Below are 18,964 nucleotides of genomic sequence, written 5' to 3'. Positions count from 1 at the left end.
ATTTATACCTAGGTTTATTTCGCGTTCCACTGTTAATTTTCTTTTATCCTGTAAGTTTCTTACTCTGTTGCTTGTTGTTTCGTTCCGCCGCTTCACGTTGCCTGTTTCGTGTTCCATGCCCCATTTTTTGTTTCACGCTTTGCGCGTGGCTTCTTATTCTTACGGTTCTCATATTTTCTTGTTTTCTTATATTTCGTAGGTCCTTCAAAGTTTTGTTTACGGCTTCGTTCTTCGTACTGAAAGTTCCACGCTACATGTACTGCGTTTTATTTCATCCAATCGGCTGTGTAAACTACGACGATCAACCTAAGTCGACATCTGTTAAGCATTGCCCAACTCCAATATACTCATAGCTTTACAACCGACTGCAGCATCACAAGTGCAAATAGGAACCACTAATTGTGAAACAGACAGAGAACCCAACGAAACTGCTACTACGTGGTGGCATAGGACATTGTCGTCATATTGTACATGCCGGCGGCGTCGTCGTTGGACAATCCCATCTGTTCGGCGAGGAGCCAGGCGGGTTTGTTGAGGAGATCGAAGACCCCCACGCCGGTGGTGTGGACGTTGACGATGAGGATGATGATGGCGATCAAGTTGAGCATGAAGCCGGCCTTGACCATGTCCCAGATCTGCAGGAAGCCGCAGCCGAAGGCGATGGCGTTGGGGGGTGTGGCCACCGGCAGCATGAAGGCGAAGGAGCAGGCGATGGTGGCCGGGATCATGTAGTACAGCGGGTTCACGTCCGACACTTCCGCCTACCACCAAACAACGTCCTCAAAGTGCATGTAAACATCTTGTACTTTAAAGGATTTTTCTCACGAAGAAGCGCAAATTTTCACGAAATAGTTGTTGAATGTGGTGTTTTTATGAGGAGAATGTAAGGCGTATTTGTTCGTACCAGTTTGGCCAGAATGGGCAGGAAGATGGTGGCGATGGCGCCGTTACTGGCGAACTCCGTCACGGTGGCAATTAGCAGCGAGATGACCATGACGATGGCCCAGGGCGGGAGACTGGCGAAGTAGTGCATCTGATCCTTCAACCAATCCGTTAAACCCGACGCCTACAAATAAATCCGTGAAGTGCGAAAACTGCGAATGTCGATTCGGAAAGGAGACTGCTGTCTTCGCAGCGACGTCACTTTTTGATCGCTCTTACCCTCTTAGGCTTCTACCAGTCGGATATTTAGCTGGTATTAGTACTTCAAAGTACTGCTTTTTGCATTACGCAGTACGCACTTCTAACAACAATTTAATTTCAATACGCGATTTATAGATATCATAGTATTACAGTTCTATATTTGCATTTGTTTCAAAAGAAATCATATTCTTGTGAATCGAATACCGGCTATTAAGCAAACTGCGCATGAAGAGAACAATTTCTAAACAATGTTAAGTTATTCCAAGTATAAATAACACCTTTACAAAAAATGCCACTGTATTCTTATTTGGGTTTATAGTTTGTACCTGTGTCCCATCGGCCAACGCAATCGCCCCGCCCAGCAGCAGGAAGACATCCCAGGGAAACCGCCGCTTCATGGAGCCCCACGTCAGAATCGGCGGAATGGGCGCGCCGGGTTTGCTGTTCTTGGCGGGCGTCAGGCGTTTGGGCCAGATGAAGAGCAGGAAGCAGACGAGCATGGCGGGTGTGGCGTCGGTGACGTAGCCCTTGGGGAACCACTCCTGCCAGCCGGTGATGAAGTGCGGACTGCGGAACATCCACGCCACGATGAGGAAGATGAACAGGAACATCACGCTCGCCTCGCCGAATCTGTTACACAACATATCAACGTCTCTGCATGCATAATAAGCAGATGTTGGACAAACAAAACAACAAAATTTTCATCACAGTTTTTTCCCTCTGCGCAGTATTCTCTTGCTACTAAAATTCCATTGTCCCTGCCGAATATTTGGGAGTCCAAGTAAATCGGTGGTAAGTATCTGGCCGGATCTTTTCGATAATTTTACATGTCAGCAAAATTCAACGTAGGTTTTTGCTAATAAATAAAAGTCTAGCAGCTGTGACTTAAGAGCAACTATACGCATATGTAGCGGTGTCTGTCGTAGTACAACGGCTATTTTGGCGAGGCGTCTAATCGTCATAAAGCGCTTAAATAAGAGTTTTCCGGACTTGTTTACCATAAAGTTCTTTCGCCTGTCTGATGACTTTTTTTTGGACCATTTTGGCTTTCATATTTTCATGATAATGTTATTTCTCTGTGTCACATTTGAAATAAACTATTTTCCTTTCACACGAACGATTTTTTCTAATTTAATGGTTTTGTGCGCTCGATTCTTGCTCCCTTTCCCTGTCAGAGCAAACAAACAAACACGAAAGCATAATATTAAACTAAAAACCTGAAAATGTTTTTTTCTGTATTTTAAATGCTGGTTTTAATTTACTTTATTTGTTTAAAAATTGAATAAAAAGCAATCAACCGAAATTTCGGTGCAGTTAATTACATGTAATTACCCCATAATGCCCAGTTCGTTGTACTTGCTCTGGATCATCTGGCGGACGGCGGTGCGCTCCTGCTCGGCGGCCCGGACGTCATCCTCCACCGCTGTCTTTTTCTTCCCGCCTTTTCCACACGACCTATAAATGTTTACCGTCGCTATAAATTTTTTTGACATTTTTCTGAAATTATGCCGGTATAAATCGCACCATGTGCTGATGAACATCCACTGCAGCCAGATAAACGCCACGATCAGCGTCAGCAGCATCCCCGGGAAGGAAAACAATAAAAATGTCGCGAAATTTACGCCGGTTGACGGACCATATAAACTGCAAGAAAAATCAGATCAAAATCAAATGAAAATACTACGATTAATAAACAAAAAAATGGCAAATAAATACTAATCATGTAACTCAGAAAAGAGAATTCCCAGTCAACAAAGAGGTAATCTGCCAACACATGTAAGCATGTTCGTATAGTACACACAGGAGACAAAACTCGGGATAAATTCAGTTGACAGGAAAATAAGTATCGTTGACTGATTTTATTTGAGGATTCACTATACACTGCTGATTTACTGTTTTCTACGTACGCGTCGATTTGTCCCTTGAAGACAATATTGGGCAGTGTGCCGGTCAGGGTGCCGGTGCCCCCGATGTTGGCGGCGTAGGCGACACACAGAATCATCCCTTTGATAATCTTCAGTTCATCCGCATCCAGATCCTTCACACTCAACGCTTCCGGCTCCTGTGCAGGATGAAACACGGTGGCTTGTTTCAGTATTCAAAATTACAATGCATTTCGTACAAATGACCCAGACCGCTGGTTTTCTAGCTCGATGGGACGCACGTTACACATATATATCGTGCGGATGCAAAACATCCCAAATATCCGCTGATAAATAATAAAAAAATTAGTGATTTGAAATTTTGAATAATTACTTCTCTTCTATTCCTTCATTAGCGCGCCCACTAAGAAATCGCACTGACTTGGAGGAGGCACTAGTAAGCCACTCTTCTACGAATACCGTCAAGCTTCAATATTATCGACTGCATGGAATAATAATACACAGTTCATAGCCTCACGATCAAAGTTGACAACAAAAATACAAAGGTTAACAGGATAACCTATTTAAAATAAAATTATTAACAATAAAAATAGGAAAACAAAACTTACATTATTATTACTAGTACTTAAAAAATAACAACCTTTTTTACGTAAGCAACTTACGTAACAAGAAATTAGGTAATAATAATTCTATTGTAATAATGAGTTTCAATTAATAAGAAAATAATTTCAGACCCCGGTGACTGCGCTACATCACGCCGGTGACGTACCTCTTCCCCGTGACCTTTAGCGGAGACGGTGGCGGCCGTGGTGGTGGAGTGGCCGTCGGCGTCGGCGTCGAGGACGAAGCCCTGGTTGTCCTTGCCCTCGATGTCGACGCGCTCGTACGTCTCCATCAGCGTCCCGTTCTGGCTGATGGAGCGGGTGACCGCCTCCGCGGTAGCGTGCACGTTGGGCGCCACACCCCCGCGGATGTAGGACGGCGATCGGGTGGACACCCGCGGCGACGCCGGGACCAGCGGCAGGGGCCGGAGGCGGTGGGCGGCGCGTTTGCGCTTGAACAGCTCCATGATCACCGTCTCGGCGATGGGCGTGATCATGGCCGTTGTCGCTACACAAATAACCATTCACTAGTATTTTTTTATTTTAAAACTACTTCTATTAAAAATGCATTAAACTGCCACCATGGATGGGTTCTCTTATTAATCTAAAATACTGTCTGCTAATCGTGATAACTACATAATTAACGGGATATTATTTTATCATGCTGATCATGCTGGCGTCACTTTCGAAGTCAATGCACGTCTACAGTTCTCGTAGAGAAGATCGTAGTGAAGTGGCTATTCCAGCATGGCGAGCGTCGGATTAAATGTTCAGCTATAGACTTAACGAAAATTTAGAATGCTATTAAAATGTTTTACAAAATTTTTCCAATCAAAATTTCTTTTTGCATTTCTTATTCCTTAAACAACTGCTGCAAGCATTATCAGTATAGTATTTCTCCATAGACATTACGGTTACTGAACCGAGGCATTGACAGTGCGCTGCACTTCTGCACGCCTTTTTGTCTTCTAGGGAATCAATTTTGACTCGCTAATTTAAATTTTTTTAACGGCCTGCTAATTACAATGCACCATTTACCGTTTTATTTTAAATCAAAAGAAATATTATTTAAATTTTATTATTGCAATAATTATGTACAGCAGTGAATTCTGCAATATCAACTGGCAAACATGCTTGCTTATCTCAAGATTAGCCGCGGCATGTGAGCGCTTTTAAATACGTATCAAACATGTTATTATGCAATTATTACTACAAGTCTAAAACTGAGTAATTTATTATCGGGATATTTTTTTATGCCGGTTTATAGTTTTTTTCAGTCTTTCGTTGTATGAACAATCAACGCCACTCAATGCCATACAATCTCGTGGAGAAGATCGTAGTGTAGTGTCTATTTTCTGGGCAATGCTAGCAAGGTGGGCCCTCATGGTATCAAAATACGAAATTTAAAATTTACTCGCAGTGTTAAATTTTTGAAAATTTCCTATAGTATTAATAGCATTCTATCGCAATTTGTGTTAACTGCACGCGCTTAATTCACATTTCGACCTGGGGAATCATAAAGAAATTGCCGATTTTATTTTATTCACCATTACTGACATTCAACATGCGTTTATTTCTGCATAGAAGTATCGTTTTCTTCTTCCGTTCTTCCAATGATAATTTCGACAGATTAATTTAAATTTTAATTTTATTTAATTTTATGCAGATTTAATTTTATCATTAATTTTATGTCGTACCTTATTGCATTTCAGTACTTTTATATCAGTTTTAGTTTACCTGTTTATTTCGGTTTCCTTGCCTTTTTTTAACATTAGGCAGAAATATGGAATACGAGATTTCATAACAAGCAGTGCTGCTTATCTCAAGGTTAACACCGGCATGTGAGCGCTGTTCACCGGGGAAATATTGTCAGTCGTCAAAAAATGTCATAAAACAATTCCGATTGGAAGGAGACCGCAGCGCGATGATTTATTTGCCAAATGGATTATCTCCACAGAGAAAATCAACACGTTTCTCAAAATGGCTGTTGCGCATAATGCCAGCACCACCTGACCCTGACCTCGCACTGGGGATCATGAACATCGTCAAAAATGATTATTATTATTATTATAATTATTAAAAAAATTTCAGTAAAAAATATATGCATAAAACTGCAGTTTTTATTTCTGCAACAAACAACGATAAAATTAAATGAAAAAAAAACAGTAAATAAAATCAAGATTAAAATTAATGAAAATTCTGTAATAACCGCAGTTTAAAAATCAGCATAAATAAAAATTATTATTTACTCTAAATCATGAAGGTGCAATAATTTAAAAAGTTTTCTATTTTTTTTAAAAGACGTAAACATATCAGACTGATAATAGATCTTAGTTATTTAATCCAGGAGAAAATGGAGGATATTTTTTTGTTACTTATATTTTACAACTTAAACTATAAACAAATACATTTTAAAAAAACAACGAACGGCGGCATAATACTCATTCCAAAAGCAAGTAAGGAAATAAAGTATGGTAATAAAATGCCCACGCCTTACCGGTATTGCTCATCCACATGGACAAAAATCCGGAAATACACATAAATCCCAGCATCAACCTGTTGATACAATTTCACCATTATATCGCTCATATAAATTCCGTAAGAAAATATACCGAGTAAATGTCATAAATATTTTTACTGAATAAATATTATAAAAACGGCAAATAAATATTTGCGCTGTTGATGGTTATTGGCGTTGTACGAATATTATTTCGCCTTGTACCAGCGTGGATGCGATCCGACGAGAAGGAGCACGCGCAACGCGATCCGCTTATGCAGATTGCTCTCCTCCACGGCCACCGCGACGATCAGACTGCCCACGAACAGCATCACAGAATCCTGCAAAAACGCCCGGAAAAACGCATTTTAATAAAAGTTGCCTGAAAAATTGTATTCAGTAATTAATTTATTAATCAGCAAAATTTTTTCCAATTTTATCAGTTTTTCTTAAAAAAGAGAAATTTAATAAAATAAAAAATTAAAAACTTGAACAGCGCGCGCGCCGTTCAAGTAGAAAAATACCACACAGGTGTTGCAAAATCACTGAAAACTAATTATTAGCTATTTGGTTTTTTTTCAATAATCGGCCATCACTTGTTGGGTGAACAACAGTTTTAAAAAAGCGCGCGCAGCTACATAGTTCGTAGTGCGTAATAATATTTGAATTTCCTTTAATTTCTAAAATGCTTGATGAATATTGTGTAAGTATTATTGCTGTACGGCAGTAACTGCCTCTTGTCACCACAACCGATCGTAGTGGTAGTACAGTGGCATTTTAAAAGACTTTCATGGGTGTTTTCCACTCCGTACTTCCAATTGTGTTGCTGTCCACCTTTCAGCACTTTTCATTAGCCAAAACTTTTTATTGTTCCTCTTGTTCTGTTATTTTCTTCTAAATTTGCCAAAATGTTATTATCGGCCGGCGTGAAAATTTGTCAGTTGTTTTTTTCGTTTTAAATAAAACGTTATCAAAAAAACTTGCCCGCTAAGAGAGACCTAACTTTAAAACAAGCCGGTTACCTTGAAGTAGTTACGGCAGACATCCTTGGAGGACTGGACGGCCAGCATGGGGAAGAGGATGGCCGGCAGCAGGGACACCACGGCCATGGGCACCACTTCCGACAGCCAGAAGATCCCCATCAACACGATCACGTACGCGCAACATGCCGGCTATAATACAGGAACACGCGTCAACGGCATTGGTCAAAAAACCACCTGTTGCTCGTGATAGCTCGTTAGAAAAATTATAAATAAATTATATTTACACCCTCCCTACTTGAACGCCATTTTTAAATAACTACATATATTATACTAATTCAGAAAATCATGAACGGCATCCGCCAACACGAAAGATCTATCTGCGCATTTTAATCCACTGCAGAGATAAATTTTTTTGGAAAAATATCGAACCGGCAACACAGAGTTCGTTGGATGAAACAACGTTCGCTGCAAAACTTGAAACAATTTTAATGGAGAAAACGTGTGCCTTGATGTTCCATCTTTAATATGTGTACCAGCACATTTAAAATGCAAAAGATACCGTACCAATCAATTCATAAGGAGCCTGAAAAACTGTGAAAAGAATTTTTGCGAAATTATATGCAAAAACAGCAGTTTTTAAACGGTCCAATAAAACGTCTAGTATTATGCTGAAAATTGTAATGGGCAAAATTAGCAATGTCTTCATAAAAAGCCAAATGAGGAAAACACTGCAATTTTAAAAAAATTATTCTAGAGTTTCCACGTGTGAAGCACATGGCAGTAATTCTCATAAACAAGCACGCCCAATGACGACAAAACGTGGTAAATGGCCGCTGCACTACGATCTTCCGCATTATAAAGCGGTACGATTATCCACCGTAAGAGAATATTGTGATCAGCAGCAACAACTATTTCCTCAAAACAAGCAAGAATTTCTTTAGGAAATTTTTCTGTACATCCCAAAAATGTAGCTTAATAATAAAAGAAAATAATTAAGGCAATAAATTAAACGCATACTATAAACATATAAAATAGAAGATAAATCAAATAAACTAAAATTTAATAAATAAACATCCTTTTTTCCAATAACTAGCGCCAGCAGAAATAAAAATATAACAGTGGAACATACTGTAAATAAGAAAATAAACAAACGAAAATTTAAAAAACACGACAAACACGTAAAATTAAAAAATAAAATAAATCGAAAAATAAATGAAACGTACTTTTGTGCCGATAATGAGCGGCAGCGGTAGGAAGACCAGCGGCACGGCGATAACAAACAGTTGCCGCCAAAATCTCCGCAATCCATTCAACGCCATTTCCCGCTCATCCAGAAAATTCTAACGCTATCTCCTTTTCACCGATCCCTCTCCCATCCCAAGGCCAAACTCCATTGTCAAAAAATGGACACCGATAAATCCACCGATCAACCGACACACTCCATAAAAATGCCGGGTACCGTGTTACCAAAAAAATCGGTCGCCGCTGATTTGTCAATCTGTGTGTGTTTGTGATGAGTGTCGAGTGTGGCCAACGAAGAGACAGCGGAAGCGGATGGTCTCGTCGAGACGCTCTCGGTGTGTGTAATAAATCATCGGAGTCAAGGATGGGAAGTACTCGACAACGCCGATAAGCCCGCTCGTTAAAAACGCCGTCCATGTAAAATTTGTAAATGGATCGTGTATCGTGCAACGCGCCGGTATCATCGCGGTGTCGCTTACAGCGCCCGTTTGTTCGGCGCGGCTGCGTATCAGGAAATGCGCCGAGATCGGATTCATACCGCGAAATCGGCAGTATTCAATGCAAAATTAAATGCGATTTTTTTGGAATTGTTCAGTGCCGCAACGGACCGAACCACGCACCCGGAAATATGGACCGAATTGAGAATTTTTTTATACAGTTAAAACGTGTTTGTTCGTCCGAAAAATCGCCCTATAAATTGGCCGTTTCACTTGATAAAATATTTCCATAAATTTATATATAAAACACAAATAATCTGCTGCAATATTAAAAAATAAATAAAAAATAAAAACCGCATAATAAAACAAAAGAAAAAATTTATTAACATTATATATAAATAAAACAAACAGGCAAATAAATTAATAATCGAAGAGAAACAAAAGACTTTAAAAAAGAAAAAATTACCGAAAACACAAAGAAAAAAATAAAAATCAACAAAATACAAATCACAACATAAAACGATAAATTCATTTAATTTGCATTAATAAAGTCTACCGCCCCATTGACAATTACATAGTTAAACCAATTAACGAAAAAATAATTACCGAACGTAAATTAATTACAATAAAAATAAAATTAATTGCCTCAGGAAAATCATACAGAGGGAAAGTGGTTTCCAAAAATTGTAAAAACAGTCCCCGAAATTCCTTGTAATATTACAGGGGTGCTACGCCAAGTTCGGGCACTTTATTCCAAAATCTACCACAGGTCACCCATCACAAATGACTGAATCATTGCAATTTTATAGTATTGCCGTATGTGTCTACCATCTTTTGGATTATCGTTCCTTACGCTGAGAGCGTGTTTCGAATTGCAGTGCGTCCGAAACTAGGGCAGACCAGTTTTAAAATACTGTTGGGCCCATGTACCGTGGGAGTCTTCCTCCGAATTATAATTCGCTTAAAAATTCCGTTGACATTTTTATCCAAAATAAATAAGTCTGACGTGTTCGCCATTTAAGGCTCTTGTGAAATGTATCTCAGATCGTTCGATTACAACCTAACCTACGTGACCTTTGCGATGTAACTGTGGGCATAGTAAAAGTGGAGAGTGACCCTTTGTACACGCTTGCCCTGCAACCCAGTGAAGTTTTCGACGACTGTTTTTTTGTAAAATCTCATCTGTAGGATACTGAGGGATAGTTTAAATGCTTCAATCCACCCACTATGCCAGAGACAAGCTGGTCTAGCAAACTCAAACGGCAACCATAACTTTTTTTCCTGTCGCTTTGTTAGCTTTTGCCTCCAATTATCTGGCGCTTTGCTCTCCCTTCCCCAGCAGTAGATATGCATTAAATCGTTAAAACCGTTTGATGTGGACCGTGTTCCACCCACGAAATATATCAGCTCGACATTATTTAAGTCTCTGTGCTAGGCAACCCCATCCTTCGTTAGGTACGTTATAACATATAAGTCTATGGGAGATACAAGTTGTGTCGAGGTAATCTCGATCCCCGATGACGCGAGATTCTTTTCGTAACACAAAGAAGACACCGTCGGACCACTCAAACGTTTCCAGAAAATGGCGTGCAAAAATATCGTTTAGGGAATTTTTTATAAAGGCTGTAATAACTAACCATCCCTAAAACACCCACTGCCCCTCCCCCTTATTAAGCGCCCAACTCGTTACTGACAGACTCAACGGATCCAATTTTGGTATCATTAAATTTGCCATGAAAAGTTACACTAGAAAAGTGCAAAACAAAAACTAAAAGACCAACTGGAATACTGTATGATTTATTTTACCCAACTGCCCGAACTTGGCGTAGCACCCCTGTATGTACACCTTCAGTAAGAAAACGCTCTTCTGAAGTTATTCAAGTTATTGAAATCGTGCTGAGTAGTAATAATAATTTCTTATAAAAAGCGAAATGTGAAGTCGTAAATTTAAAAAACAATATTACAGAATTTTTTAAAAATTTTGACAAAGTATGTTCAAAGTATTTCAATAATTATTAAGCAAGCTCGTTATTTTTTTATGATCAGTGGAAAATAGCCACTACACTGCGATATACCGCTTCATGAAACGGTACTATTCAACGAAGAAAAGAAATATTACAATCACCCCCAATAATAAAAATAATAACCCCCAATCACCAATTAATTACAATCACCCCCAATAATAATCGAGTTTCTTTGGAAAGCTTTCCGGTAATTTATTAGTTACAATAAAACATAATTAATTGTCCCAGGAAATTTATAAAAAAAATATTTCCGATAAAATTCAACGATAATGTTTTGTATGGCTTTTTTAAAATAACAAGCGGATGGTTGCAGATTTTTCCCACAAAATCGAATTTATTTGCCTTTTTCTTTGGTTATTCTCACAATTTACACCCCCATGACATTTCGAGCGCAGTAATGAAAGCAACAGGTACCTTGAATTTCACCAGAAAAATTAGGAAAAAAATCAGCAGGAAAGCCCGATCAGAGTTTGAATCCGCTGTGGATGGCGCAGACGCCGTTGGTGAGATTGCGGAAGGTGGCCGCGGCGAAGCCGGTGTCGGCGATAAACTGGCGGAAGTCCTCCTGGTTAGGGAACATGCGGATGCTCTCCACGAGGTACTGGTACGACTGCCAGTCCGAGGCGATCAGCTGGCCCATCACCGGGATCACTTGGAACGAATACTTCTCATACAGCCTAAATCAAACCCAAAAAAAACATTAAATAATAATATTTAAAAGAAAAACAAAATCAATACAATAATAAATCTGTCAAAGCGTTGCCGAAATTCTTGTGGCAGTAGATTACAGTGATTGCACCACACAGTTACAGTACTAGTGCACACTAATAATACAATACTCCGATATTCTGGCAAAAAAGAAGCAGTCTTCGGTATAGATATGTGTTATCAAGCAGAAAATAACTATGGAAATTCTTTTAGGAAAATAAAAACTTTTTTCTTTTTAAGTCTTCCGATTTCAGGGAAAAATCATCCTGATTAATACCAGGTATAGCGCAGTTTTCTCTGGATTTAATTTATGGAACATCCTGATTTCCTCATTTTTTAAATAAATCTCGAAATCTTCTTTTTTGGAAAGATTCATTTTTGGGCAGATTTTCCAAATTTTCCCCGATTTCTCTCAGATTTTTTCTCAATTTATTAAATTCAAATTCATGGGATTTATGTCATGAAAAAGTCAATCTTCACCATTCTAGAAGGGGATTCTGCACTTGACTGAACTCCAGTACCATCAGACGGCCGCCGCGCTTCAGCACCCGGTACGCTTCATCCAGAGCCTATTAAAAATTCCCTGTAATGTTTTTCAGGGAAAAAAAGGCAACTCAACACTGGCGTTGAATTACCCGGTCCATATGCGTCACATTGCGGATCCCGAAGGCGATGGTGTAGGCGTCGAAGGTGTCGTCGGGGAACGGCAGTTCCTCCGCATTCCCGCACACCCAATCGATCCCTGCCAACGCCGAAAACTGTTACTTGCTCCATTCTGAACATCGTCGAAATGCGACCGGTGCACGAAAAACGGGAAAACGTCGGGCACAGCAACCGTCAAAAATTAACGCAAAATTTCTTCCAAACCCTGAACACCGCACTGAACTGTAGGTTCGGACAGGAAACGTAGTGTAGAGGCTCAATCCAAAGAGTTCCGAAATCACAAATAAACAGCAATTTGCACTAACTAATTCGGAACTTTTTTTGATTTCATTATAACGACCTAACTTCTTATTGTTATGATTAATAAACGCCATTTTTCTTGAAGCATTATTTAATTTACGACAATCATAACTTATTTACTTTATTTATATAATGTTATATTCACGTGTGTACTAAATTTAAAGCTTCATTTGCTAATTTATAAATTTAACGATCGTAAGAAAAGTCCTTATTACGAAAGTTTTCCATTATTTTTTTCGTTAATAATAGTTATTTTATGATGTTTATTGTCAGCATTTCGTCTTGATACTATTTCAACAACTTCTAAAAATTAGGAGCACAGATAACGGCCGCAGCCAGCACCAGTCGTGAAAAAATCGGCCAAAAAAGGAGTACTTCTGGGAAAACTTACGCGTATCCAGTCCGTTGCGCTGGGCGCGACTCCTGCCGACGTCCAGCATGGACTGGCTGAGATCGCAGACCGTGACATCCGCTCGCAAGGCGTCCGTCACCGGGGGCTCCTTCTCCACCGGCAGGCCCAGCTCGTTGGTCTCCGTGGGCGCCGCGTGGCGAGGCTGAGCAGCGGATCCAAAGGGACGCTGCTGCTGCACGTAGTCCATGTATTTGATCAGGCGAAAGGCAATATCCCCTGTTGAATTTTATTCATCAAAGCCTCTGCTAATAGTCGTAATAAAATTTCCAAGAAGACCAAATAAGGATTGAAATCCAAACGGTTATGGGCCGCCCTCGCAATGATTTGAAAGGAAACAAAAATGTGAAAGTAAAAACAAATTTTAAATTTATTTTTGGAGTGTCTTGTCTGTTATAAAATACATACAACAAAATAATTGGAACATTACTAGTTATTGATAATTTAATACGGCGTCATTTTTAAGTGGATTTTATTAAATTAACATTTAATTCGACCAATTTCTCCGTAATCAGCTTAAAATTAATGTTAACATTACAAAGCTGTAAGCTTGCCCAAAACGTGCAGCCAGAAAAATATTGAACAATATGCTCCCGCCCAATGATTCATTTTTGTCAAATACACCAGCAATTTTTAAAAGTGGATCTTTATGTGCATCGGGAGAATAAAAGATGGAACTACAAAAAAATATGAACCATGAAATTTAACCGTTATTTATAACAGATTTGGCCGTTAGGAACTGAGCGTATACCGCAGGCATCCAACTGTGGTCATCAGCCATTACACTACGCCATCGTCCACAACCATTTGTCTTGAAAGCATCGACTGATTTCAAATTAAAGCTAACTGGGTACGTTCATTCCGCATTTCCATCAACAAAAATTGCAGACTTTTAATGGAAAAAATACAGTTAGGAAAACGTTGATTTTCAGTCCTATTTAAAACCAGAATTGAACAGATCAACCACAAAATATTATAACAGTTAACAAACGAAATAAAAGAGAAAATTCAAAAACTGAACAATTTCGACGAATATATTACGGTAAAATCAATACGAATTACTGCCTAATTTTTTTATTTGTTTTCTTAACTAATCTGAATTCAAATTTGCGTATTATGTATTAAAACAATATTATGCCTGAATCAATGGTTTCATTTATCGGAAACTGTAAACAATTTCGAAAGTCAAATCTGTCGAAAGAAAGCGGGAAAAATTCCTTAGAAGAATTTACTTAGATTATTGCGAAAATATAGTATTCGAAAAAAATATAGAAAATTTATGAAGGCTTTTTTTTCTTATCATCTGTAACATTATAAACAGCGACTAGTTTATTCAAGTATTAGCCATTAATCTACGATATTTCTTGCTGAAAATACGTGCAAAACAAAAACGCATTATTTTAACGTAGGTTTAAAAAAAAGGTTTATGAAAATCTGTGAAAATGTTTCCCAACCACCTGCATGAGTTCAGTCTGCTAAAAAGCCAAAAAAAGTTGACAAATAAATAGTAACTTTGCTAACCTGTGCCGCCAGCGACATCCAGGATCTTCGTGCCCGGCCGCGGACTGAGCATCCTGACAAACTGGTCCTTCCACAGACGATGAATACCCAGACTCATGGCGTCGTTCATCTGGTCGTACTTGCTGGCCACCTGCTCGAACACCTGGTGCACTGCAAAACCCACACCTTGTACACATTTCCCCGGACGATTGCCACGAAAATCACACCTTTGGAGGTCTTTTCGCGCGAGGACACCGTCTGGAATCCGAAATGGGTCTCTGCTTCATCTTCGCTGTTGGGAGGCGCGTGGTGCGGGTTGCTGGCTTGCGAATGCACGCAGCGCTGCGGGGAATGATGGGGAAGATGTCGGGTAAAGGATCTGCAGGATGGAGGGTGGGTGGGAGATGAGGGGAGGACGAGAGCAGCGAAATGGCGAGGATGAAAGATGCGCGGAGAAATCAGCATGGTTTTATTACGGGTTGTCGGGGTTGAAAATAGACAGCTGATATCGGAGTCAACAAAGAGCCGTCATGCTCACAGATTCATCAGCAATTTTGGTAGAATTACTCGTCGACAAACTTATCCTATTTTTCATCTGTAAAAGAAATAAATAAAATGCTATAGAGCAAACTCAGTAAAGATTAAATTTGAAGGCAGTGTGAAAATTGAAAAACAGTGGACTGTTTATGATTTGGTACCTCGTAGTCGTAACTCGTAAGTACTGTAGAGTGTAGTCATTTCGACACAGTTGTGTGTGTAAGTGCAGGCTGCTGGAGGCTGCCATAACGACACATGCTGCCCACAGTTCTCTTTGTGTCTTGTATCAGTCGCTCCAAATTATTTTATTTCAAAACTCAAGGTACACGAGTATTTGTCGCAAATTTTCTATAAAAGTGAAAGATTTGTACTGAATAAACAGCTCAGCCGATTACTGAAATGGGCGGCCTAATCACGCAGAACATTTCGTCGAAGTTAGCCGATGCTGGTGCTGTTCCCATGACTGAGGCCGCGTTCCCGCGTTGGATGTCGATGCTGATCCGTTGGCGCAGGAACTCCGTCGCCCGTACCTCGCCTGTTTCCTGTTGTATCATCTTCCCGACTTCGGTGACCAAACGAGAGGCGTCCGGTCCGAGTGGTCCGAGTGTTTCGACGCCAACTGCACGGAACAGGTAGTCTCGGGTGAGTTCCCGATACTTTGCCACTTTATCCTGCTCTGCGCGCGCCGCGGCTGCCCCCGCTTGCTTCGATGTTGCCGCGATGTGCGACAAAGCTACCGTGCACACACATGTGGCGTCCCAGGTCAACATCTTTCCTCTTTCCCACGGAACCAAGGTCACTCCGTCCGGGCGCTTGCCATTGGTGAGGCAAGTACCAGGTGGTTCCAGTTCCGTTTCAATACCGGCGGAAGCAAAAGCACGCTTTAAAGTGGCATTGATGCAACTATGTCTGGGCTTCCGGCACCGGCTTTTTTTACAACTCAGGCCATGGTATCCTCGTGCATCTGCCCATTCACCACAATTGCATCGGTGTGGAATGGTGACTGGTACGCCGAGACGCAGGCCGACAGCAATTCTGAGTGTGGTGTCGTTTAAGAAGTTGCCGAGGGATGCGGCTGGAAGCGCTTCCAGCCATGCACCGTTATCTTTGGTGCTCACACCTCGAAGGCGGGCTTCACTTGACATGTCCGACTGGGCTGTCACCAGTAAGGTTTCCCCCGTGTCCCGGATGATTGGTTCGTCCCAAATCTTCTGGTGTTTTCTGGTTTCAATGGCTGGGAGATCAGCTTTGCTCATTCGTTGCCACTCTTCTGTAGCGCCGCGACAGTAAGTTTCCGGGTCGAAATTCACTAACTCGCTTGTCAGTTTAGCCACTGAGTAAGCCGGGCAGGGTGTAAAACCTGGCAGTGGCACCTGCCAATGGCGCTGCCAGTGGCATGGCAAGGAATAAAACCTGGAGACTCTGGCAGCCGGTAACCGATAAAAGGTGGCAGATGCCACAGAAAATATGGGACAACTAATAAGCGGGCTCGAGTGCTTGGTCAAAAGCAAAATTTATGAAAATCTACCAGTACACCATCAGCTTGCCAGTACACCGTAAGCTTTACATAAAGTGTTAACACCATTACTGAACAATGTCCAGTATAACTATTTGTTTGGGGTGGACCATGGCCCCCAAATTATCAGGCTCGTTACGCCACTGCTGGACATGCACGAAGTCATACCGGTATACAGAAATTCAAAAGGTCACGCTGCATTTCTCCGTTTGCACAGAGTAACGCAAGAAAACAGAATCACTAGACGCGTTACAAGTACAATCACGGCACTTCCAGATCTCTAAGGCAAACCGTTGGAATATGACTTGCGGTTGAGCGTGAAGCGGGGTAATACGGGTACGTTAATCGGTTAATCAAGAACGGTTGACTGATGAATGAATGAATTCTTAATTTTTTACGCACACGCATTTGGTAGTTAACTTGTGATGGATAGAAGTACAGATACCCTTAGTTAACTCCGGCGATTTTAAGCACTTCTGCTGAACTAAAAACAAATCTGATAAGATTTTATGTGAACAGCTAGCAGCCTGGGAATATGAACGTCGAGCACAGTTTTGCTGGCTTATTAATTTGGTTTTACCAATTATTTTTTGGATATCCGAATTTTAGCAGAAGACTGCAATGCAGCAAGCAAAATTATTCGCACATAAACACACACCAAATTTTAATTTGTATCATTTATTCCCTCTCCAGAAGACTGATTCGGGAAGGAATAAAAAATTCATGCTGTACGTGCATAACGTTGCACTGCTGGGAAGAGGCAGAATGATTATGTCCAAAATTGCATTAGCAATACGATTTGAGTGTTTATGTGCATTTTTACATAAGCCATAAGGCAACATGTTTCGGCTAATTTAGATCAACTGCTCTATGTGTTTAAACCGATCGTTTCTGCTTTTTAATTACTAGCTATTGAATTTCTAAGTTTTCAGCACAGTTGCTTACTTAACCCATTTTGTCCGAATAATTTGAATGAAGCGTATGCTGCACACAATGCACAGTGCGTCAGGCGAGAATAAAATTTAACTGAAATTGCAACATACACCATACGTAAAAAGTTAGCACAACGGCAGCACTATACTGGCGGGGTGCTAACCGAGAATAACACGCTAATTATTTTCAGGGTTTTTTTCATTTAGATCATGTGAACGCAAGGCGTTGCCGTTTGTTAAACGTACTGAATAAAGTTACAATATAATTATTATATAATTAATTATTAACCATCCGCATCAATACTCCATCCTTACTAATCGTACTATTAATAAAATATGGTCTGGTGATTGTACTTTTACAGTCATAATAAAATTAATTTATTGGTAATGTTCAACACTGTACAAATAATGCTTTTGAACGTACCCAGTAATACTCCACGACTGCCGTATAAATACTGACAATGAGGACGAACAGTTTCGGAGCAGAAGAAAAACTACAGTGTAATTTAGAATGCAGCTGTAATTTGTAAATCATCACGAAACGCTTTCAACAGTGAAAAGGATAGTTAATACTAAGTCTTAATATTGAGTGGAGCCGTTTTTGTGACACGATTTACATTAGTGTTTTGACTGCAGACAACCGGTCACTATGGTGCCGGCTCGGCTTATGTTTGTATACGTGCAGGTCAAACTTCGTTGTTATTCCAAAAAAACCAGCGCCTTGTACTCGTATAAACAGACTGTGCATTTAAAGGGTGACTCTACAAACAGCTATCCTTATCTTATTTGTTTTGCTAGCTGATCATTTCGCCCGTTGTACATAACATAAATGATAAACGACCACACAGGCAGATTTTCCCAAACGGTACATTTTGATGTTAGATACACTCACATTAAAATCCGTTGCCCTGCAACGTTCACATCTGACTTTTACATTAAGTATGACGCTATTTTTAGAACGCCTACTGCAATATTGCCGGCTCCTGTCGTAATACCGTTAATTTCATGAAATGTGCATTGTGAACTAAATTACTATTTGAAAGTTTATTCGTGCTAGTCTGTGCACATCCGCGTTTCCAGTATTCCACTATTATACCATTTTGCGTAAGTAATAATGATAAGTACATATTATCTTACTTTCTGTTTGTACCTTTTATGCCCAATTAACCAGTCTCATGTGACATTTATTGTACATGGAAATCTCAAGTCGGAAATACCCTCAATATCACAGTCAACAGGAAGCACTCTGCAGCACGAAAATTCAAGATGAAGTTAGCTCTAAGGTTTTTGCGCTTTGAAAAACCAAGTTTCAAGCATAAACTATGTATAACCAAAGGTCATTTTGCTCGCTTTCGGGATAATATGTACCGCAGCTCAATGCCGGTATTTGCTACTGTCTTTTACTTACGGCGGGCTTTCCCGAACACCTCCGCATTAGATCAGCATATAGTTGGTATTACATTAGAATTTTCGAAATTCAGCTATTGCTTTCGAAAATGAAAACATATCCAAGTAAAGATCTCGATTTCAGAGATGTTTGAGAAACCTCCGCGGATATGGTGGCTGATTTCTTTCGAAGCGTTAGCTG

General features: G+C 40.1%; 2 protein-coding genes across 3 annotated transcripts; both read right to left on the bottom strand.

The window, feature by feature from the left end:
- Positions 1-263: 263 nt before the first annotated feature.
- Positions 264-8,775, bottom strand: LOC129598429 (Na(+)/citrate cotransporter-like). The gene is made up of 11 exons (XM_055496322.1): positions 8,332-8,775; positions 7,148-7,297; positions 6,351-6,466; positions 6,126-6,184; positions 3,796-4,136; positions 3,051-3,205; positions 2,668-2,787; positions 2,476-2,598; positions 1,470-1,773; positions 905-1,066; positions 264-761 (listed from the first exon to the last, which is right to left on the bottom strand). Exons 1-11 carry the CDS (start codon positions 8,425-8,427, stop codon positions 435-437), a joined length of 1,953 nt encoding a protein of 650 aa, XP_055352297.1. The 5' UTR covers positions 8,428-8,775; the 3' UTR covers positions 264-434.
- A 2,037-nt stretch (positions 8,776-10,812) lies between these two features.
- Positions 10,813-17,921, bottom strand: LOC129598433 (2-methoxy-6-polyprenyl-1,4-benzoquinol methylase, mitochondrial-like). 2 transcript variants are annotated; one of them, XM_055496332.1, is made up of 7 exons: positions 17,801-17,921; positions 14,619-14,986; positions 14,413-14,562; positions 12,874-13,110; positions 12,155-12,261; positions 12,000-12,088; positions 10,813-11,488 (listed from the first exon to the last, which is right to left on the bottom strand). In XM_055496332.1, exons 2-7 carry the CDS (start codon positions 14,854-14,856, stop codon positions 11,275-11,277), a joined length of 1,035 nt encoding a protein of 344 aa, XP_055352307.1. In that variant the 5' UTR covers positions 14,857-14,986; positions 17,801-17,921; the 3' UTR covers positions 10,813-11,274. The 2 variants fall into 2 exon arrangements, with proteins under 2 accessions (XP_055352307.1, XP_055352306.1); XM_055496331.1 differs by lacking the exon at positions 17,801-17,921 and having other exon boundaries at positions 14,619-15,059.
- Between the last annotated feature and the right edge of the window lie 1,043 nt (positions 17,922-18,964).

Source organism: Paramacrobiotus metropolitanus, unplaced genomic scaffold, assembly GCF_019649055.1.
Source record: "Paramacrobiotus metropolitanus isolate TYO unplaced genomic scaffold, Prichtersi_v1.0 Parri_scaffold0000122, whole genome shotgun sequence".
NCBI lineage: Eukaryota > Metazoa > Tardigrada > Eutardigrada > Parachela > Macrobiotidae > Paramacrobiotus > Paramacrobiotus metropolitanus.
This window is presented reverse-complemented; position numbering and strand designations above follow the sequence as displayed.